The 24,544-nt window shown below is 36.7% G+C and overlaps 1 protein-coding gene across 8 annotated transcripts in view; it reads right to left on the reverse strand.

The window, feature by feature from the left end:
• Positions 1-24,544, reverse strand: part of RGS7 (regulator of G protein signaling 7) — a 263,608-nt gene that overhangs the window by 41,068 nt on the left and 197,996 nt on the right. For all 8 annotated transcript variants that reach the window (XM_074144276.1, XM_074144277.1, XM_074144280.1 and 5 more), the window contains 5 exons: positions 19,328-19,392; positions 17,387-17,463; positions 17,163-17,244; positions 1,757-1,831; positions 268-366 (listed from right to left, as the gene is read on the reverse strand). In XM_074144276.1, the coding sequence (XP_074000377.1) occupies positions 268-366; positions 1,757-1,831; positions 17,163-17,244; positions 17,387-17,463; positions 19,328-19,392 (398 nt within the window). The remainder of the gene's footprint in view (positions 1-267; positions 367-1,756; positions 1,832-17,162; positions 17,245-17,386; positions 17,464-19,327; positions 19,393-24,544) is intronic.

The raw sequence follows: 24,544 nt of genomic DNA on the forward strand, positions 1-24,544 counted from the left end.
GGGTTAACAGTCTTAGCTATGCAAAGAACCCACTAACTGGCCTGCTGCTAACTGCTTTTAACTGTTTAATGCAAGATACAAAAAATGTCAGGGTTTGTCTCACTAGTTTTAATAGAAGTTACATACCTAAATCCATATATCCTGAAACAAGGAAAAGGTTTACTAAAAGTTTGCTGAACGACTTCCCAGTTACAATAATTTTTGGTTTAATACCTACTTCCATAAAGTATTCATATAAAAGTACATCTGTGTAGTTATTTTTCAAACCTCTTGGTGTAGTTCATCTTCTGTAGGTGGTTTAGTCTCTGGTACTGGTGTGTGGGTAGGGCTGTGACTTCGAATGTCGTTTTGTAAGCCATAGACAGACTACGCAAAAAATACGGAACAATGATAGTTGCTTTCAGGCAATGCTTTCTACACATACCCATAGTAACTGTGATGTTTTAGTACAGTGTGCTCAAGAAGTTAGCCAAGATCATCTTTTTCTGAGGAACTGCAAATAAGCCATGCACGCAGATAAAATATTGCTTCTGTACCATGGTGTAAAACAAAGACTCCCAAACCCCCACAATTTCATAATGCCATAGAACACAGGATCCATTTTTATTATCTCTCTATATCAACAGCATAGTAACATGGGGAACAACACAGAAAAGCAGCTATTACAGTAAGTGGAGATGACCAGTAAGAAAAAAAGAAACAGTATCATGAAAGGTAGACTATCACAATTTATTATTTGGATGACTACCAAATTTGAAATTACTGCTTGGCAATTTACGATAATCTGGATCTTTCACTAATATAAATAAGCTAAGCTAAAACTTTCTCTAAAGTCTAAATCTGTTTTCCTTTTTAAAACATATATTCCAGTGGGTTGACAAGAAAATATGCCTCAAAGGGAATACTTTGAAGTTGGAGTCAATCTACATTTTTATGATACAAAGGATTTGAAAGAAAGTTCCAATCCATCTATACATAGAATCGTAGAATGGTTAGAGTTGGAAGGGACCTTAAAGATCATCGAGTTCCAACCCCCCTGCCATGGGCAGGGACACCTCCACTAGAGCAGGCTGCTCCAAGCCCCATCCAGCCTGGCCTTAAACAGTTCCAGGGATGGGGCATCCACAACTTCCCTGAGCAACCTGTTCCAGTGCTTCACCACCCTCACAGTAAAGAATTTCCTCCTAATATCTAACCTAAATCTCCCCTCTTCCAATTTAAAACCATTACCCCTTGTCCTGTCACTACATCTCCTCACAAAGAGTCCCTCTCCGTCATCCCCAGAGAAGTTACACTGTTCATGTCTGGATCCTAATTTGGATGAATCTTATTTCCTCCACAATTTCTGGTCATCCGTTTGGAACATAATTGTAAACTAGAGACACCCTTTTCATTAAGACCAGCAGAAGAAGAATTGCTGTTATAGTTCACACTGCATTTTTAATTTATTTTTCCTTAATTACTGACAGAAACATTTTAACATGCTTTATTCAATCTATTAAACAACATGAATAAAGCAAGCAAAAGTGAATTTTATTTTCATATTCTCTGTGTATTTCTCCAAAGCATTTCTTATTTGATAGCATTTACTTAGCAAATTTGTTAATACTAATTCATTTAAGAGCTTATGAAATAATAACATACATTCACATATTTGTTCTGTGCAGCTGTAAGAAAAAATTTTTTTAAGAAACTATGGAACTTCATGCTATAAATTACCTGTACCTCCTTCTTTTAATATAATAACAGTACTTACTTTTCTTGTTTTATGTGGATTTCTCATTCTTGAAGATTTTTTTATATCCACTTCAGTAGTGTTCACGCATCCAGGCTATTAAAAGAAAAAGAAAGGAAAGCACAAGGATAAAAACTGGGAAGGAACTCCATATTATTTTCTTTGAGATACTCCTCCTCAGTTTGTAAGGCTAAGAAAATAAATAACCAGAGGCATATAATAACTTCATGTCCTTCTGCAATAGTGCCTGAAACCTAAATAACATACAGTCTAAGGAAGCATCTCAAATACCATTTTATCTGGCTTATTGTAAAAGAGAAACTTTTGCTATTCAGCTTTGTTTGCTGGACTCTATGATGGTTTTTAGGACAAGTTTTACCGTATATCTTTATGCTGAAAGTACTGTACAGAGGAGCAGAAAATATCCAAATGCCTATTATAAGACACACTTGTGGCACAGAGAGGTACTAATTCAAATTAAATTGCTGTTGGCAGTATTTGAGAATTTTGGAGTGAGACACTGAAGAGCACATGCTTAGAGCTTGTGACGTCATGGATTTGTAATAAAATAAATTATCAAGATAACAGGAACAAATTGCGTATTTCTGCTTTGGTTTTGCCAAGGATGTGCTACAATGTACTCTATAGCTATCCCTCTAAGAAGCATGGTTGACCTAAGGGGACAAAATATATAGAATTGATCAATACCCTTCGCAGCTGTGAACCCCAGGCTTCCTTCAGGAGCATCTGGTTTTGGGTCACTTTTTCAAAGATGATCTTTTTTAAAAAAAAATGAAAAAAAATGTGCCAAAACAGAATTTGTTTTGAAGGGAAGAGAAGGGGAAGAGGAAGGGAAAGCAGGCTTCAGCAGCAGTCTAAACATGCAGTTTAGACATGCAGTCTAAACAGAATGACACTCAACACATCTGATTAGGCCTTCAAAGATTCATTCTCACAACTCTGTAGCTTCCCAAAGCACACAAGTCTAGTTTCTTCTAATTCATCTTCCTTTGACACTTCCCTCTAAGTACAAACTCTGCAGAAATCTGTTCTTTACCCATTGCTGGAAACAACTAATAATAAGTGTTATGCTCTCAGGTGAGTTTTACCTATTGATTTTAGAGGGATTACATTTGCCACTGAGAATGGGAAGTAAAAAATCTGCTCTCTAATGGGAGCAGATTTTTAATGGAAGTAGGTTGTTTGTTTTTTTAGCAGGAGTAGATAGATGTAGAATTTACTTTCCAGACAACCAAGCTGGACTTATTATCACACTAATCATACAAGCTTCATTTTCCTATCATGATCTAAAGTGCTTGATGTGGCTGTAAACCTTCAGACAAAAATTTTAAACATTTCTTATATAGGCAGAGCCAAGAAACAAATACTTTATCTCTGGTAAATATTTTAAATAACAGATAGATTTTTTCATCCAGTATCATTTCTAAATTAATAAATAAGTTTTTATTTTAAACTAATACAATAATGTTTGTTTGATCATATTACATTTGATGTAATGTAATTTGAACATAAACAGTTCCTCGTCACTAAGAATGAAAATAGGCACTTAGATAATATTCTCAAGACTGCATCTGACATGCCTATTGAGCTAGATTTGGGAAGGTACACTTTGTGCTTGTGAACAAAAATGATAGTTTTTTAGTTCAGAAAACTTGTAACTCCCAAAGACAATGACAGGTTGAAAAATACAAAATTCTATGTGATGGTCAATTTAAAGGCAGAAAGCAATTTCATAGGGCAGTATACTGATATAGAAAGTTAAAAAGAAAACATTTAATCTACTTAGGATTACGGCAACAACTGGCAGTGAAGAAGACACAAGATTTTAATGATATCTACAGCCCTTGAATACAGCCATTTGAATAGCAGGCACACTTACATAAGGCAAAAACTGTTACTTGTTTAGTTTTCAGTTATGGTTTGTTAAAAGCATGTCCTAAAAATGCAGAGGGAAAAAAAAGCCAAAAAAGGGGGCATAAAGCTCATCCGAAGCCTCTTATTTTCAAAGATTTTAAGTCCACCAGCAGTAAATTGGTACGAACAGTCCTAGCACCTTCCCCAGGTAACTTAAATGCCAGAGCTGTGCAGATGGATGCAAGGGACACAACAAAAAATTCTGGGAGATTTTTAGGAATGAAACAAGGCTGAAACTTTTGCCAGTTGGAAAGAGACCCAACCCAATACTGACCTTCTACAGCATCTAGTGAATTCTTACTAAAACCCCTCACTAGATTCTTAGCAAGAATCTAGTGGATTCTCACCAAAACCTCTCACGCTGAAGCACAGCTGCTGTGGCATACTTCAGCAGGGGCACTCATGAGAGGCTGTGAGGGCAGAAACTGGACCAAGGGGTGAGTGAAGAAGAGCTGACAGGAGAGCAGCAGCAGGAACATACAGGCAGGGAAGCATCAGGAAGCTTCAGTGCAAAAGGGAAGGCAGCTAAAGGGTGTATCACTACTCTGACAACCTGGGGTAACAATAGGAGTTTAAGACATATATCACCAACACTATACAATACCGTTCTCATAATTTGATTTAAATTATATCACTGGAAGTACCTAATATAGTCGGGGCCACAATTCATGTTTTCTTCTCAACCGAAGAATATATATTAAAATGATACTTAATGTGATATGGGATTTATTGTTCCTCTGGTGTTGCCACACTTCATCTGTCAATTTTTAGGAATAAATATCAAACATATTTTCAATTAAAACAAACACAAAAGCTTGCATTATTTAAACATTTCGCTAAAATAACTCAGAGTCTTTCTGGGAAAACCTTTGCTGGACAACATTTCATTTTATTCATATGCCCCCATTAACATAATAAGTATGTGTGTGGATACAATTACATCCAGCTGTGTTTTCTTTTTGTGTTGCTTTTTTAACTGGACTACCATAGTTCAAATAGTGAGATGCCTGTCAGAGTACTCTGCTGCAAGATTCCCATTTAGTGTGTAGTATATAATTTGCATACTAATACTGTAAATAGTTTTCAAACACATTTCCTGGAAGACTTGAAACCTCTTCTATATGTGTAAATAGAATGCTTATTTCGTTCAGGACTAATGTTCTGTATGAAAACAGTTCCCCCTCCACACACAGAGAGGAAAGTCTTGTGACCTTGCTGAAATTATCATACAGCAAGTTCGCAAACAAGGTAGAATTTGGCCCTCATCTGTTTTTAAATACCTGGCTGAAAAACTGTCACATATTCAAAGAAAACTTAGTTTCTTTTCATCCATCTGTTAGCATGCCCTTATCTCAAACTGCAAATGTCATTGTATTAATTCACAGCAAAGGACATGTTAGTCCAGTCATTAAAAAATCACTGCTGAGATAAACGGATGCAGATAAAGAATATTAAAAAAAAAAAATAAATAAAAACAAATATAGATTTTTAAATCCCTACTTCAATTATTGGATAACCACATTAGTATGAATTCCAAGCAGCACAACTTTCTACTGATGTTGTCTAGGAGGCTGCATAATAGGATTCTGCCAAGAAACAGCAGGAGGAAGAAGCCTCTTCTGCAAGGAGGACCAAGAACTCCAGGTCCAAGAACTTATATGCTTGGCTCTGGCTACCACCAACAGTTGAAAACAGCAACCACCCGAGAGTATGTTTATTTAAAAAAAAATCCACTTGATATTCATCATCTTCCCCTGATAACTGTGACAACGGTGAATTAATTAATTAAGCCCTTGTATTAGTGCTAAGAGAATTAAATTTTTGACACCCATAGTAACTCTTTGGAAGAATTTGTTGCTTACATCAAATGAGATGTTTAGCCGTGATACATTTCCATCCACATGGTGCAGAACACCTAATATTTATAATCTTTTTGCTGTACAAAGTTGCACACTCCAAGGGCCCTTTTTATTGCATGGCCACATAGCCAAAATCAATTGCTATCAACACCTTTTTGGGTAGAAATCTCTTCGCTGTTACGTACTCGTAATTCTAGTAAGTATGAAATCCTTAACAGAAAATAAATCAATGCTTATAATGACATCAGTTTAAGTTTTGATATGGCAATTTAACTGTGAATCTACTTAAGCCAGAATAACCAGAAGTTTTCTTGTATCTGAGACAAATACACCCATGTATGTGGGAGGGAATAAGCTCATGAATTGCGACAGACTGGGAACTGTCTCTGTATTGCTCTGTAGAATGAGGGAGATCTGAGGGAGAAGCTGAACATGAGTCAGCAGTATGTCCTTGCAGCCATGCAGAGAAACCACACACCCAGCTGCATTAGCAATAGCATAGCCAGCAGGCAAAGGAAGTGGTTATTTCTTTCGACTTGGCATCATGAGGATACATCTGGAATACCAAGACTACTTTTGGGCCCCAAAAACAACACAAGAAATATATTCAAAATAGAAAAGTTCAGTGGAGGAACAGACTTTTTTTGTTTGCAAGAGGGGAGAGCTGTTACCTTCTGCTGCCTAAAGGGGGCTTGCAGGGCTAGACCTGTTCCAGAGGTGCACCATGAAAGGACAGGAAGCAATATTCAGAAATTGCAGTAAAGGAAATTCCAGTTAGCTATAAAGAAATATTCTTCATAATAAGAGGAAGAAGTTGCTTAGGGGAGGCTTTGGAATCTCCATCCTTGGTGATTTTCAAAGCTTGTTTAACCAAGGCCCTGAACAATCATATTCAACTTAGAAGTTAGCACTGCTTTGAGCAGGAGGTTGGACTAGAGGACCTTCAGAGGTCTCTCTCAGTCTACGTTTCTGGTACAGCCTGTTATCTTCAAAACCTGCAGGGACTGAAATTCAAATAATCCACCTTATAGAACACTCCAATCAAGTATTCACGGCAGTGTGAAATTCATCACTCTGCCTTCCTCTCCCCGCAGCACCATGATGGAAAGACATGATTGGTATTTTCTTCCTCCGCTGCCTATGTTCTCTGGCAGCCTGTGGTATGTACTCAACCCATACAAAAAAACCTAGTAATAATTTAGAGGAAATGTAATTTCACAGCCTCTTTAGCTAAAAACACATAGGTGCTATTTAAAATAATTACCTCATTTCAATATGCACACCCATAAACTCAGGGTGCATTAAGGCAGTAAATATTTAGGCTGATTGATTCACATCCCTTACAAAATTTAATTGCATTTCAGTGTCAATACACTATTAAGTAGATATTTTTTTTTATTTGTTGAGCAAGCATGGGCTAATTTGGTAAGTTTAATTAGAAAATACTAAATTTCAAGATCTGCAGGCTTTCAAAATCTGAACACTATAAATTTAAATCATGGACATGGATACAAACATGGCAGAACTTGGCTTCCACTTGGAAAAGAGGAAGTCAGACAGACAAACATAAAGACAAGGCAGAGATTGAAAGCTGTCTTTTATATTATTTATAATAGCAGACTGTCACAAATACAGAGTAAGCTTAAAATTTGAAATTTCCTGAGTGTCAAATGTTAGCGTTGTGTTCTGCAACAAACTATTCTGCTATTTCTGACATTGTTGCTATTTTTTTCTAGGAAAGGAGTCTTCTAAACCTCAGCAGTCACTATTCATATCACTCACTTCTAAAGTAGGGAAAGGAAACTAATTATACAGTGAATGATAAGCAGAATACCAGAGTTCATTTTTATTTCTAGTTTTTATATTCCAGTTTACTTGTGTAGCTAACTGAACTGTGCATAGTTAAAAATCAAGGAGAGAATAAGGACATGATAGATTATAAAAAAGAAATGAGACAAAAAAAAATTCCAGTTGTACTCAGCTGAAAAAAACCTACCAACCAAAGAAGTTATTAGCTGAAGGAATACCCAGTTTGATTCTGGTTATGTGGAAAAGTTTATTTTTTCTCATACAAAGTCTAGCATCAAAGGAGACATTAAAATCCTATATTAGTAAGTTGTCAGTAATGGCTAAAACTGAGGCTTTCACAGAGAAAAGCACAGGCTATATTTTCCTGCAATGCATCAATTTTTCATTTCCCAGAGATGGAAGTTATTGGAGTGTGCAGAACCTGCTAAACCTTATAAGGAAAGGTTGAGGTTTAGGTGTAGATTATTTGGATATTTTGGAGTTTTACCTCATTTTACGCATTTCAGGGTCAATGAGTAAAAAGGCTTTGCAGTAGAACTGCACTGTTAATGACTTTGCTGGTGCAATAGAAAGTCTCGGAGAAACATTTCAAATGTGCTGAATACAAGTGGTCAGCTCTTTTAACAGGATTTGGAAAAACAGCTGTTACCTAAAGGTCCAGTCAAAGGAGGGCTGCACATTTCCAACCCTTTACAAATTTCAGAAAACTTTTTTCCGGGTGGTTATGTGATAGGATATGAAAGCTGTTTCAAATGTAGCTCACTTTATAACTATTAGATCAATCAACCTCAATTAAGTCATGAAAAAATATTACCCATTAGCCATAGTTGCCAGAACCTGCAAATATGTAGAAAAGTGTATTGCCAGTGCTACTAGGGGGGATCTCACTCGCCTCTGTCACACCACCCAAGGCAGTAAAGCCAAAGCAGTGATTGCAGAGACTGGGCTACAGGAACCACTTCCTTTTGGTTGGAAAAAAATATTGTTACTTACAACAGAAGCAGTTAACCATAGGTTTAACTTACAATCAGCTAGGTGTACCTGATCTGAAACACTCTCATGAACTTTATTAGCCTCTCCAAAAGTCTACGGCTTAATTACGATTTCCATTTGGTTCAGCAGTTCTTGAAAATAACTCTGAGAAATCAAGTGTGTAAGCATTTGGACTTCTCTTGACAACATCTCTAGTCACAAGATCCCCAGTAAATTAGCAGATGTCTAAAGAAAGAGGGAAAATATTATGGTGAGTTTAATTATTAGGATACAAGTGATGGACTTTTTTTTTTTTTTTTTTTTTTTTTAATTTTGCACCTTATGCCCCATCTATGTGGCATAAATGCGGCATAACCCAATAATTACAAACTCTAAAATAAGTTGGGTGTGTATCCCTACCATAGGGTCTAGCTACCTATTGAATACAGTCTTTGTTCCACAGTTGAAATTGATGATACCAGATAATTTTTTTCTTCCTGTATAGGTAGTGGCACTGTAAGTTCTACAATAGTATCAAGAGACTACCACGTAATAAAAGGGACCCACACCAACTTTTCTTCTCTCTATTTGGATTTCCAAGAGTAGCTATGTGTATCAAACAAACTTTTTTTTTTTTTTTTTTTTTTAAATAGTATCATATTCCCAGCTTCTGCACAATTGCTTTTAGCACAACTGTCTCTCTGGAAACATGCCTTTTTGAATCAGGTGTGTGACTGACACACAAGCACTGTGACTGGACTTTTGACACTTGCTGTTAAGATACAGAGCTTTTATGGAGGTCCCACTTGCATTATACTTCTAATAAGAAGCAAACACAGAAACGTAAATATTTGGATTACAGTCCATTACAGACACAGTAACTTCATTTATAAGTCATAGAATCATAGAATGGTTAGAGTTGGAAGGGACCTTAAAGATCATCAAGTTCCAACCCCCCTGCCATGGGCAGGGACACCTCCAACTAGAGCAGGTTGCTCTAGTGGGAAAAATTGTAATATATAAGTTTGATGATGACTTTGTATACAGCTTCTGCCAAGTTTTCACCTCCCTAGAACTCCAGACCAAGCTTCTCAAAAATTAGCTCACAGTTTTTCTAGTGTTTGCTATAGACTCTCTCTTCTGTTAGAAATTAGGTCATCTGGGAAGTACAGCTATACATTCCAATTAACACCTATAAATCATATTTAATGATTAGGAAGCAAATCCCAAGATCATTTTCAAGTATAAATTCCGTAGCAGCATGTTTCAGATTTCATTCCCAGATGCCTCATAAATTTGGCAGTTAATCAGGGAAAAATTATTAAAACCTGTTTGTTCCACTAAAGCATTACATATTTTCTGCAATTTCTTCAGCCTTTTCATTTTGTACTTTATGCTACTAAGTACTACCTTTATGAAACCCATAAATTATTACAATGTATGGATTCAGTGTGACACTGAAATAAGCGAATACAACTTGGAACTGGACTTGCATAGAAAAGCCCCAAATTTAGTTATATTCCTTAATATGGATCTATTTTTTAAACATGCGATACATCTGACAACATGCTGCAAATATCCCTGAATTTACAGTCAAGTAGTAGTATGGAAACAAATTAGTTGTACACAGCTTAACAGTCAAAACCTGTCTATATCAGCTGATGAAGATGTACAACCTGTTGGCTTTTGATTAAGTAAATATAGCTTTTCATTTCTTTTTCTTCTTCATTCCCTGAACTTGTATTTCAGGCCACAGAATGTTCAATGTTAAATCTTACTGAATTGCTTCCTTCAATGAAAGGGATTGTCTTAGTTCATGAGAATTAATAAAAGCTTTGTTAGGATTAAGTGTTCTCTTCTATTGAAGGTTCTAGTAGAGAATTATGCAGGAAGCATAAATGAATTTAAATGCTCAATACATCTCCTCGTTAGCTAATTTCATTTTGACTCATTAAAGAACAGAGATAAATAATATAAAGTTCCAGACTTATTTATTGAATCGAAAGGAATGAGCAATAAATCTGATAGAAAAATATCGATGCAGAAATAATGAATTCTTGATAAACTGCAGAGAAAGGCATAAGCATTTAAGAATAAATTAAACCCACTATAGACAGCCCCACATGAAGGACAGAAAATTTGCCATTTGGACCAGTTAGTAAAATCAATACATGCTATATTCAAGGATTTATTTGAAGATCACTGACTACTATCAAAATAGAAGTGTTGTTCTGCAGTGGACTTAATCAAAATGTGGCAAAGAGTGCAATTAATGAATAAAAGTTTAAGTACGAGTTGGTTCTCTAGTTTGGAAAGACAAATGAGGTTCAAAGACCATCAGACAAAGGAGATACATTTGATCAATTAGTTTGATCAAACTTTAATTGTATTTGCAGCATGGTAAAACCCAGATGGGTTTTCAAAACTAAGCGATGGGAAGTCTCACTTGGCACAGAACGTAGGAACACTTAAAGTTTCAAATATTTTCAGCACCTTTCCAAAAAAAGAAACCTACACTGTACCAGTTTCCTGTTTATACCTATTTGTCTTCTCAAACTAGAGTTCAGATCTTTTCCCTGAATAGTATCAGACACACAAGGAATTCGAGTGGATGTGCAAACCAAGAACCTGTTTGAAACACGAGAAAAAGAGATACAGAGAGATTTTCAAGAAATATAATGCTAATAAATTAAACCATAAAAATAATCTATAGGCGACAGAGCATCTTGAATCTTGACAGGGATTCTCATGTTCTCACATAATTTCTTGTTTAAGGACAAATCTAGTGCAAAGATAGGCTTTCACTTTCAGAGAACAGGATTTTACAACATTTTTTAAAAAAAAAACTTTTAGTGGACTGCGTGTCAGAGAAACACATAATATGCAAAGTGCATATGAAAAGTATGTTGAAATTTAATTTTTGAGACAAGTCATGTGAAACTAAATTAAAGCTGTACTAAAGAATACACTACTGCATGGAAGTTAAATGCTTAATTCTCTTTGAAAGGTAATTTAATTTCTAATGACTCTTAATTTACAATAGACTATTTCAGATTTGTAGTGACTGGTTTTCAGAACCAGAAATTATTGTACAGAAATTAGATCCATTGTACTTACTCAAGTGGTGCCTTTAGTAGTATTAATTTTAATTAAGGCTATATTAATGTGATTTTTGTGTATATGAAGATTCCAGTATTTGCAACACTGTTGCATAAGGAAACCTGTTAAATTTATCTGGTTCATTGCCCCTATGCGAAATACTCAGAGTCATTATTGCTTTCTCATTTTTTTTCACCCAAAAAGGCAGGAAACTGCTGTTTTACAGATTCCATACAGAAAAATTTAGGTTATTCACTTGAAAAGAAGAGACAACAAGAAAGTTTGACCTTAAGTCTCTGAAAATTCTGATGGCAAATATAGGTGATATTTAGAAAATTATCTGCCTTTTGACTTATAAGAAGATCCTTGACAGAATGTTTTGGATTAAAGCAGCAAATTTAGCTCACACAGAAACAAAAATCAATGTATAAACATTGTACTTATTAAAAAAAATTCAAAAACTTCAGCTTATTTTCCTAGCTGCTACCAGAACTGGGTCTTACTAAAAAACATAACGTCATCTCATTTTCCTGTGTCCTTACACCATCTCATGTTAGCTATTTCCCAATTCCTGAACTCTCCATAATCATCAGTTTCAATCTGAGAACTTTCAGTTGCACTATTGCAAGAAAGCTGGCTTCTTTTTCCTTATCTGTCCCACCCTTCCTTACTGAAGTGTCAGACTAAGTAACTGCGAAATAATGTGAGTACAAATCCTTCCATAAAGGTCTTAGTTTGCAGGCTATCTATAAGGTTTGTAAATATCTGCCTCAAACAGATGTGAGTATGGATCATAAACATTATAACCATTTTCTGAAAATAAAACCTTGTACAAGGCTTTGTTTCATTACCAGAAGCGTGATTATCTGAGACTGCCAATTTCTGCTTTGGCTGCATTCCCTGTCTGCTGCAGAGGTAACTCCCTTGTAAGGATATACAGCAAAACAGGTGCAAAAGAAGACATGAAAATTGTATGCAGAGACATCACTAGAGAAGTTCGATGGCACAATTCACATTCGTTTCCTGGAGATGTTTAAAAACTTTCTGAAAATATTATGATAAACCAGACAGAAGTGTTCCCTGGCTAAACAAGCAACTGGCCCAGAAAAGCCTAGAATTTGTAGCACACCAAGTGTGAAATGCAGGATTGCACCACCTTAGCCAAGTTAAATTCAGTCTTTTGCCGAGTCTTTGAGGCTGATCTTGAAGGACAGGATGGAAAAGTCATTAAAAACAAAAGCAATAAAAGAAAAGAAAAAAGCCCTAGAACAAATAACCGCAAGTATCCGCTGCATGACCCTAGACACCCAGTAATTTACCCACTGGCTCAGACGCTGAGGGTCATGTTCAGACCACATAAAATATAACTTTAAAATATAAACAGATAAAATTAGATTAATGGAGATGGACTCTCATATAAATAGAGAGACAAGCAAAAGATACAGGATGTGTGACAAGGTTTAAAATATTTAAAATTACTGTTTTCCTAGTTTGCTACTAGGAAACAATGGCATGAACCCCTCAAATCCAGAAATCATACATATTTCTGAATTTTATGTCATCGGTGAATTATCTTAAGCCCACACTTGCCCTCAACATTGGTGCCGTCCTTACCAGATACACCCACCCTGGATAATTTGTCTTACTGTATTAAATCACACAAATATTGGTTTGTTTTTTCACAGATTCATCGAATTACTTAGGTTGGAAAAGACCTTTAAGATCATCAAGTTTAACCCTTATCAATATTTGTTATTCATTTTTTCCACAGAGAAACAAAATGTTCACCATAATTCGGCAAACCAGTGGTAGCAATGGGAACAGAAGTCCAGTGGATCAGGTTTAACCAAGCTACGAATGGAAGAACTGGATCACACCCTGATTCATGCTTTATTAAATGACAGTGTAACGGAACCAGAGCCAGATTTCAAACTTTGGAGAGGGACACACACCGGTGTATTTTTCTAGCACTTCTTAGAAAGCTGTTGCATATTTCCCATCTTCCTTTTAAAAACAAATGCACACAAACCTGCTAAATATGACTGCAATACAACCAACATTCTGACAAGGGTCAGAGGCATTGGAGAAAATAAAAAGTTTTTTCACCTTATTATAGTTAAGATGTATACCGATGACTTTCAGGAGAAAAGGATACTTCCCCTGCTATCTTCTGAATTAATCTGAATCTCAATAAGCACCAAACAGGCCGTTATGCATTTAATTAAGATTACATTAATGTGTAACTCAGGAAGAAAAGTGAATCGTTTGTAGCAGCAAGACATCGGCTGGCCTTGCTCACTACCTAAAAGAGTTAATTTTACAGCAAGCCATGGCTACTCTGCTCCTACTGTATTTCATGTGGTTTTGAGAATGTTTCAGGGGATTTACTGTTTTAGTACCTGTTTGTCCCATTTAAACAAGGGTAAGATTATGGGTTTTAAGCAGAGATAATAATTCAGGAAAGCTATGAGTTCTTTCATTAAGACTCTAATCAGGAGCATGACATTTCTTTACAAACAATGGCAGTTTCATAATTTATTTTGCCTGGAAGGAACTGACTTCCCCAATTTAGCTTGATTTGTTATTGCTTTTTGACTAACACCCTAATCCTCCTAACCAATTTTTGCTCAGTTCCATAGTCTGTTATCAATAGAAGTTTCAAAATTATGAAAATGACACACTTTAGGCAGGTGGAAAGGAAAGCAAGGTTTTTAAGATATGTTTACTCTGCCATCAGAAATGTGTCACTATATGTGAATAATATTAATCTCAGACCTGTGTTAAGTACTGGCTATACCTTAGAAATAATGGAATGGACTTTATCCTAGGATCTCAAGGGAGTTTATACAGCTCTCCCTGACACACATCTCCACGGTTTTACTGCAATGGATATCTGAACTAGTAAGATTAAAACTTCTTCAGGAATGTCTCTGCAGGCTGCAGTACCTACGGTTGAAGCTCAGTCATGCTCTTTCTAGCTACAAACTAGGGTCTTTCTACATAAAACAGCAACTGGAATTTACAGAAATGACCAACATTACACTCCACGTTACCCTAAAATACACAGCAAAATGAATAATTAAATACATAGTGAAACTGCAACTAAATATTGGAATGGAAACCCATCTGTGAGATATCAAAGCTCTTCTCTTAACTGCCTCTCAAAAGAAAACTGAAGAACAGGCGACTATCTGAAAAAACTCCTCTCCAAATCCACTTCTCTCTGGTTTACCTCCAAACATCATCTCAGTCTGAAAACTTAGGAAAAAGTTATGTGCACTGGCCAGCCAGGTGATCAAAAGAAACAGCCATGATGACTTTCAAGCATTTGTCTGTCTCAGACTATGACCTAAATCTTCTAGGGCCTCTGTAACCACCTGCAGGACTGACTTTGACTTGGAACCTATGACATAGAGGTGCTTTTTGAGGCAAATACTCTTTACACATCAAACCCTGGTTTACTTTCTTTATTTTAAAATTATCAGTCACAGTGGCATTTCTGATACCCAAATCATGCTCTTTTTCTGCAGCTACACTCTTCTGGTTTCACTGTCACGTGGTTGTTATTTTTTCATGTCTACCATTTTTGCAGTACACTGCTGCACTTCCCTGTTGGACTGATGGCTTGGTTCCCTCTTCTATCCCTTTCATCACCTTAAAGTGTCTCTTTTTTGAAATTAAATATGGATTTAATATTAATAGATTATATTCTATAGGTATTCGTTTTGTACCAGCACTGTAACCAGGTAGGTAAGAAAGCAAGCAACTAAGGACCAAGACACCTGCAAAAAAAACCCTGAAAAATATTTATTTGCTCATCTAAACAAAAAAAAGCAATTAATAAAATATTTGGTTCTCAAAATTCATTTTCAGTAAAAAAAAAAAAATCAAATTGGTATGGATTTTAAACATTATTCTCACTGCCCTTAGCCTCTGTTTTTTTATCAAAAGATGAAAAACTGTAAATAAAAATAAGCATTAACACCAGATTCTTATCCAAACATTATCTAGTTTTCCAAAATTAGCTCTCCAGAGTTGAAGCAACATTTCTGTGAGTTTTTAGTAGGCTTTTGGTGGGCCTGAAATCCATTAGAAATTGTAATTAGCTCTAGCATCACCTTCCTCTTTTCAGTCTGTTCCTCTTTTATTTTTTATTCTTTTTAATAGAAGCTTCTGGCTTTTACTGTGACAGTAAAAATTCATAACATTTTTCAAAATGAGTATTTCACTAACTAGTGAGATGAACTGGTTGGCCAAAGTATGAACCTCTATATTCTTCTATTTATATCTCCTAAAGTCAGGATCCTACATTGCTTACATTGACTGTAAGCCAGTCTTTTGCTCCTGATACTTCCTAGGTATGTCTATAGTCAGATTAAAAACATCTGCTGGACCAGTCAGATTTAGCCACAGTTCAACCAGAGCCCTTAATCATATTCAATTTCCTCTTGTCCTGGTCCCTTTAATTCTCTCCTTATTGTCTGCCTATATCTTAACTTGAAACTTCAACGATTCATCTTCTCTTCCAAACCTGGAAATAGCATCTCATTCACAGATTCAAAACCCTTAGATCCATTTCTGCAGCTAATATAAAAGCTGTCTGCACCTTCAGAGTTTTCAGGTCCACAGAAACTTTCTATGTCTATTCTATTTGTAGCTCCCATCAATATCAGATGGCAGATTGTTTTCTTTGCTCCTTATTTTATGTCAGTGACTAGACAATAATGTCCCAGTCTTCTTGTATCTAATGCCTGTGGTTTGAATCTTTCACTTCAAATGATTTTCTCTATCTAACGTTCTAAATACTACCTAAAAATCCATTCCTTCTCCTGCTCTTTCAATTCCATAGTCACAAATGCAAGCTGACCCTGTCCAAGTTTATTGTTTTTCACTTGAAACTTTCTCACTGTATTCAGTGATACCTTCTACAGGTATCATCAATTGAACTTTCCTTCCCCAAAACAATTACTTTTAGTTAAGTAACTTTTCCCAATATCACAGTGGAAGACATAGTCCATATTCAGTTTCATTGGTAATGACACCAAACTCTTTACAAAGAAAATGAAAGCTTAACTCTAGGTAAGGGAAATAGATATAATTCTGTAGTAAAGCAAAAAAGTGTGATTATTGAGTCCTTACAGTTTCATTGGAAGTCTTTTGACATTTGACATTCTTTCTCAAAGTTTAGCTCTCAAAGGTAGCTGATTATGTAAGATTCTTTTTTTAAAATTTTATTTCAGATGGATTTTGACAAGCAACTCAGAAAAATGTTGTTTAGACAGTGTATGACTCCCACAGCTCAAAGCCAACAATATCTAACCTTTATGTACATTAAAAATAGCTTGGAAATATGACCAGAGTGAAGTTGAAAGGCTTAGTGAGCAAAAAAGCAGATTAAAGAAAAAAACTTTTTAAAAAGTATTTTTAGCTATGTTGATAATTTTGGTTGTGTGACTCATACCTTGGTAAACCTTTGAGATGGCAATAGTCAAAGACAGGTATCTTCTGATTCAAGAAATCAGACACAACAGATCTATTAATTGAAAACTCCAAACTGAGTGTACACACATCTGCAGTCTTCAACAGTAGAATGATATAAACCATAGATCCTGAAAAAAGGGAGGTGGACCCATGGGCCCAAATACCTGCCCCTACAGCCCTTTTACTTGTTCCCAGGCTACCCCAATGCTCCCCAGAGGCTGACATTTGTCAGTGGCTCCGCTCACAGGCGGAGCGGCCCCACTGGCACTCACCACCGGCCGGTGCACATCCCAGAATGCTCGTTCCTGGCTGTCAAGAATCTTCCTCTCTATCTTGTCTCTCTTCTTGTCCACTCTGTCAATGTTATAGGATATTTAAAAGAAATGGTGTTAATGACAGTAATTTTAAACATAAGAAGTGTCCAATCACTCTTCCCTCCCCGTCTGCTTTCAAAAAGCATGAAAAACCAAACCTCTTCATCTTCAAAGGAACTTACTTTGCTTGTGCTTCAGCTTGCATAAAAATAAACTCCCATTTCCGAGCAAATGCTCGCTGTAGCCTGGCCAAACTCTCCTGAAAATACATCATAATTTTAGTGAGTTAGGTTGTAAGTTATTTAGTATTTAATAGCTTTTAGGGTATCTTTCCCTCCTCCCCTTGAATCCCCCAAGATGTAATACGTGTCATGATATCTGTGCCAGTGTAAATGTATGTTACTTCTCTGATATAAAGTCTTTGCTTGACACCAAATGGGATGGAATATTAGATCTATCTACTTTTGAATGTCTCGGCTATTTTAGGTTTGAAACTCTGCCAATAAGGGTGGATGCAATCTTCAGAACATGGGATTTCTGAAGCATTTTTATATACTGTGTGCTGGCTGAGTAATTTTGTAATAATACAAAGAAACATTCTTGTTTTGAAAGTACCTAATACTGAAAGATAACAGCAGTACTTTCCATACTGGATGATCCACATGACAATTCCCATCAGTCATCTATAAAAACAGTTTGCATTGAACAATGTTGGCTGCCTATCAATTTATTTAAAATGCAATAAAAAGAAGCTATCAATATTTTTGTAGTATAGGACTCTTCCAAGAGCTCCACAGCTATCCTCATTTTTTAAAAACGCAGACTATAATTCTTCACTACTGTACAGGAAATGTATATATCCTAAAGCCTACTAATAATAACAGGAAGAAGATTTGTAAAAGCTTAGCAAAATTCTTTCCTCCGGTGATGCTGGAACAGCTCCACTGTATGTAACAATCTCCGATTTTCCAATCTCTCTGGCTTAAATGGCAGCAGTGAGCATTCTGTTAACATGGAGAAGGCTGAGGTTCTTATCTTCCTCCAAAAAGACCCCAGTTACATTTGTGTGCTGCTTTTACTGAGACTAAGAGAAAAATTGTCTGTAAACTTCCTAACAAAAAGTGTTGCTTTAACTGTATTTCTGTGCATTGCAAATGTATCTCTATGACATACTTACTGAAAATAAATACTGTAGAGAATGAAGAGAAGACTTTCTAGAGATCTTGTCAATACCAGTAAAGGCTCTCATGGACTGTATACTGGAGATGAATTTTCTAAGGCATGTAAGTATAAAATTATGCATACCCCACAGAGCAGTACACTGAAAAGCAAGCTTGTGCCAGAAGAAGTAATAAAGTGTGTCAGCATGGTGCTGCGGCTGGAGTATTTGGCATGTTGAGAGACCTGGCTGACTATCCTGCTATCATGTCACAATAGCACAGCTGGGCAGCTTTCAGCGCAGAGCCAGGGCTGTGCATGAATTTTATGTTGACATTTTCATGAAAAATTCAGGAACTTTTGGGGGGATATGGATGGAATTCAAGATCTCTCTCTCCTTAGCCAGTGCCATCCTCATCAGCTAATCAAACTCCTCCTTTTTCTATCTCTTCCTGACCCCAATTATCTTACTTTGCCTGGGGCACCACATGACTTTCAGGGAGTGGGAAGTGCCTCTAGTCTGACTCTCTGCATCTTGTCTAGCTGACGGGACAAGGACTCAAGCACCAGCATCACTTTTAGAGAATGAGATTTATATTTCTACAGCTACCAATTGCTTTTGAAAATGTTGCCAGAGATCCTTCATTCAAACCTTACACGGTGTAGAGTACGATTGCTCTCAAACACTCGTAGCGTATCTGGGATTTGTGAACAGTTCTTTCTGATCCTGGCACAATGATCTGAGCAGTAAGATTAGAGATGGACCAAAATCTCAACTTTTGCCCAGCGAGTCCTCACTGCAGTCTGTCAAACAGCATTTATGACTACTGAGCACTGTCAGACCCACAGGCAGGCAAAAGTGGATAACTAATAAATTTTAACATATAATGCCTATCTCCTGCTTAACATTATCTCACACGCTCATTAGGCCAAGCAGAGAAATTTACTTTTCCCCAGGTACTTACAGCTTCATAGTCTGCTAGCTCTAGCCTTGCTTTGTTTTGCATTGTCCGCTTGCAGAGGTAAACAGCTGGAACAGAATGAAATAACACAGAATTTGCCACTATCTCGCAATCGCAGCAGACCAGAAATCTAGAGGCTTCACTGCTATTTCACTGCTAGCTTTTTTTGCTTTGATTTCTCCCTCTATTCTAAAACACTTTTAATATGGGATCAATGCTAACAGTATTGTAACTAAAATGATGGGTCAGACACAGAGATCATTAAATAATTATAAAATGTGCTTTATGCAACAGACTTCATATACAAAATGCATGAGATACTTGGGGTGAGGTTGGTTAATGGCCAGGGAACTAGCACATAAAAGAAAAAACGGCAAAAATATTTTTTAAACTGTGTATGTATAACTTGTAATGCATAAGTGTTTTATCAGATGCTGCTGCTATATTAGTCAAATAGGTTTTTAAGAACATGTATAGATGGGTTTATTTATTTTTACTTTATATTGAGAAATCACAAAATTTCAAGCTAAGAAGATTTTAGCTAAAAATTAATTTCAGATAAAATTCAAGTCTCATAAAGTATAGTTCTGGTATAACCAATATTTTAAAAAGAAAATACTGTGAGACCAAAAAAATGAAATAAATTGTACCATGTATTAGATATAAAGAGAATAAAATATTCTTTCATTTGTTTTCTAAATCCAAAATCCTTCAGCTGTTCTGCCTCTACCTTATTTGGACAGAGCAGAATATTAACTAATAAAATGGAATACTGACAGCTAAATATTGAAAGGATGCAGGGACTAAAATGAAAATTAAGGCTACATAAACAGCACAGTTGCTTGACCCTGAATTCTTAATGCACTCCATTACCTGTGAATGAAGTACATTTCCAATAGACTATTTAGCAACAAATACTTCACATCTACTCTGAATACTATACAGCTTCCCCCACCGGTAAGATGAGTGCAGCACAATTCTTTTATTGTGAAGTATGTAGCCACTTCATTACTTCAGAGCACGTTATGTGTGAGATGGAGGAATCGTCTGATCAGCGTAGGTAAGAAAATGTTAACTTATCTGTGGTCTCTACGGTCAGCAAAAAGAGTCCATATTTACTAGTTGTGATTAGGAATGTTACTGCATCCGAACTGCCAGCTTGTCAACTACAGGAGCAAAGAGGAATAACTTCACATAGGAATCTAACTCTTGCAATCACTAGGGAGAAGGAAGTGCTTATCTTAAATTTAGCTTTAAATTTTAAAGTAGTCAAACAAATTATATTTTACAACTCCATGGAAGCATTTATTTCTGACAAGTCACCTGCAAATGCATGCAAACCCACTACAGTGGATGCTATTTCAGTGGAATTGATGACAAGAACTTCTAGTAACTCCTGCTGCAGTTACAGTTGTTACTTGATGTAAAATGAAGTTATATTTTAATGTATTTTTTGTCTATGTTTTCCTCATTTTTTGGTGCTATCTGGTCTATCTTCTTTCACATTTTTTCTCTTTCCACTCCCGTAAGAATCCATGGCCTCTTCCTGTATTCCCTGCAGTCCCATATCCCCTCTGGTTTCAAAGCAATGTCTGTGTCTACAAAATCTACAAATACAGATACGAATCCATGTCACACACCAAGTATAGCAGGCAAACATTTTCTATAGCCTCAGTTTCCATGCATTTTAATATTAGCATACACTTACATACTGCATTGGCATGCATACTGAAATGTCACAAGAAAATGAGGGAAGGAATTTTGGACCCTTTGTACCTATGTTGCATCCACAATCAGTACACTGATAAGAGAATACTGAGGAGAGAGATGGTCTTTTGAAATTTAGCTTCTTTTACAGTGAAGCATTTTTCTCTCTTTTCCTTCAAAATAAGTTATTTCATTGAACAAGAAAAAAAATATACCTAAATCCCTGAAAATATTAGAAATAAAATACATATTTAACAGAAATGTAGAGATAGTTTTATGAATTCCACAGGTCAAATTTTGTCTAGTCCAACCAGTCTTATACGATCTGAACAGAAATAAAACAAACTCCCTGTTCTCTGCACTTGCTTAATCCCTTGTAAACCACATTATCGTGGTCCCTGTATAGGCACCTTTAGTTAGTTTAGCACTTCCTTTAGTCCCATTAAGGGTATATTTTGAGATTAGCATCTCTTACTACCTCCAGCAAAAGTTGTTGCTGCAGAGGTGGCTGACTGTCCATCTTTCTGTCAGGATAGGTTTTAATAAAAAAGCATCATCACGTCACAGAGTTCTTAACACTGGCAAAATAAAGGCAGGTCACCAGGAGCAGGAGAGAGGAATTAGCTTGCCACACTATCAATCTAATACTGTATCTAAGAAAACCCTTGTCTTCACTGTGTGACTGTACTGCAGTATTGTCCCTGCAGGGTTCTTTTAATGATCCTTTTTACTCCAACTCCACAGCAAATAGTCCATACAAGAATGTTTGTTTTTCATTATGAGTGTATCTTAGCCAAGACTCAAAAAGTCATGTTCATCCCTCAGGCCATTTTTCTCTGGAATAACCAGATGCCCTCCCATTCAGAAGCATAAAGGTTACAATACCTGTGGCTTGGATTCTTTATGTCAGAGATGTTCCTATGTGACAGTGTGGATAAGGCAGAATATGCCCAAGAAAGATTTAGTCATTTGGGAAATATGACATATGCCCTAGTGTAGAAGAAAATAGACCTGAAGGACATTCCTACGCTTTGACTCAATTTACTGCCATTGTTTATTGCTAACAGTTACATCCTTACTATAGAAGTCCATGTTTGAGGATCTATTTAAGAGCTACTTGTAGCCACATGAGAAGCTGGCAGCAACTCAGGAATTTAAGTTCCCCAGTTCACACTTTTGTTGTCATACTCTTTGGCTTGCCTGTAATAAAATTCATTAGCATGTTGGAAAGCAAGAATAAGGTAAAAATCACTCTCATTTTTATCCAGAACATTTGAAGACACAGAGAAATGAGGTTTTGTTCTTCTGAATTTTAGAGCAATAGTATCTGAAATACGGATGTTCCAATCTTTTGCAGGTACCACTCCTTTTCTGCACCAAAACACATGTGAAGCAACTGCATGTGTCCAGTAGCCTGACCTTGAGCATCTGGGGAGGATGTCACTCAATTTCCCTCTCAAAGCAGAGTCATGAGCCCTCAGCATTTCAGAGAACGATAGCCTCTGCTTTTCTAATCCCATGGTTTCTATGAGTTGTCAGTGTTTTTACAGCTTACAGAAGTACAATCTGCAGGAAGGGTCTCCAACTAAAAGCTCCTCTATTTCTTTATACAGTTCTCTATTTACCTACCACCCAAAGGTCCCGGTCACGGCTCTCAGTACACCAAGGAGCTGTAATTGCCCTGAGACCACCCAGGGTCTCCACTGAAGCCCACGGCACCCAGGAGCTGTGCTGAAGTCCAACTTCTTCCCCAGGCCTCTGCTTGAGCTTCATTGTAGAGATGCCTCTAACCACCCCTGTAACTGCCTTGGCTTCCTGGCTTGACCTTGGACCTTCCTGGTCACTTGAGACTTTGTCAGTGAAAACATTGCTCCTGCCTGCACCGCTGCCACCTTCAGCTCTTGCTTCCCTTCCCTTGCAGAGCTGCTCGCTTTGCGGCTACCTGACAAGGGTGCTGAAAAATGCTTTACATATGGATGAATGATATGCAAGGAACAGGGTCTGATTAATAACCTCAATTTGCTAAATATGGACTGCCACATACACTCTTATTTTTAGAGCCAGTATATTCTGATGGATTTTGCAATCAACATAATTGCCTCCACTAAAGTGAATTATATATTAGATGCTATGGTTTGTGCTTCAGAAGTGAGTGATTATCATGAGAAAAAAGATTTGCCAATAATTTCATAGGCAGTATTAATACACAACATTTCATAATGAAAGATGGGCAGGGATGTTTATAAATGGGCATTTGAACCACAAACCAGTACGAAGACACACTTTGGTAGCTGTGCAATAAATACAGACTCCTTGTTCTTGAAAATTTGGTTCAGGCATTCACAAAACTTGGGCAATGTGTGAGCTTAAAGTGAGACTGCAAAGTGTTCTAGTGAGAGCTGCATAGAAAGGGTGTCTGGGTTTTCCCTCTTCCAATTTTTTAAAATGTTACACCCAAAATAGTCCATTTTCATGGTTAGCTACATTTGTTTCCTATTCTTGACTCTTCACTGGTACTTGAAACCTCCTAAGAAACCTCTATAGAATTTTTTCTTTAAATAAGATCATAGTGATAATGACAGGTTTCATTCTAGAATGAAGAAACTGGACTGCGTACACATTATACTACACACGTGTACTGAAAAAAAAAACCAACAGAGCTTTCAACCAAAAGTTGAAGTGGGGAATTTAAGCATGTTGGTAAACAGGAGTTAAATCTTCCCTCTCACCACAGCAGAGAAAAAGCCCTGGCTAAATTCAATGGAAGTACAACTGGGCCTCTGAAGACCACGAATAAAGCCACCTACACATCCACCACCATGTACACAAACTTAAACTCCTTACATAATTGTCCCAGTGCCAGTGGCGTTACAGCTTGATTCAGCCCCAGATGGTGGGCATAACTTTCAGTGAACGCTCATTATCTCCACTGAGGCCAGATTAAATTTATACTGTCTGTGAGTCAAAATTCTGGTTTCAGAGTCAGTGTGTATATGCCTAGTCAGTATTTAAAGAGCAAAGAAATACTGCAAGGTCTAAGGGTTTCAAAGTGCTCTGCGGGCAGGCAGAAGTTATCGTTCCATATGTGAGTGCCTGCGTCAGATCGAGAATTATAGTACAATTGGCACAGAACATGACTGCAGGATGGAGAAAATGAAATCAACTATCATATTTAAACACCAGGATATCTAGGGCTTTAGGTCACCTCTGGTTTTACCCAATAAAAATATAATTTTTGCTCTTTGCAACAGCTATTAGGTCTCAGCCTCAAAAAAAGAGATGACAATTTTAGGTAGACAAATGGATCACCAATCAGCCTCACATATCTATAAAAGAACTACACTCTTTAGCAAATGCTAATAATATTAAGTTAGAAGGAAGACCATGGTACCTTGTGCGTGCTAAATTTCCAAAATGGTCAAAAATATAACTTCTGAAATACTCCTCCCTTTCTCTACTTTTTACTCTCTGATCACACTATTTCTGTAGCATTTAAGGAATGAAATTTGATTA

The sequence above is a fragment of the Numenius arquata genome, chromosome 2 (assembly GCF_964106895.1).
Source record: "Numenius arquata chromosome 2, bNumArq3.hap1.1, whole genome shotgun sequence".
NCBI classification, from domain to species: domain Eukaryota; kingdom Metazoa; phylum Chordata; class Aves; order Charadriiformes; family Scolopacidae; genus Numenius; species Numenius arquata.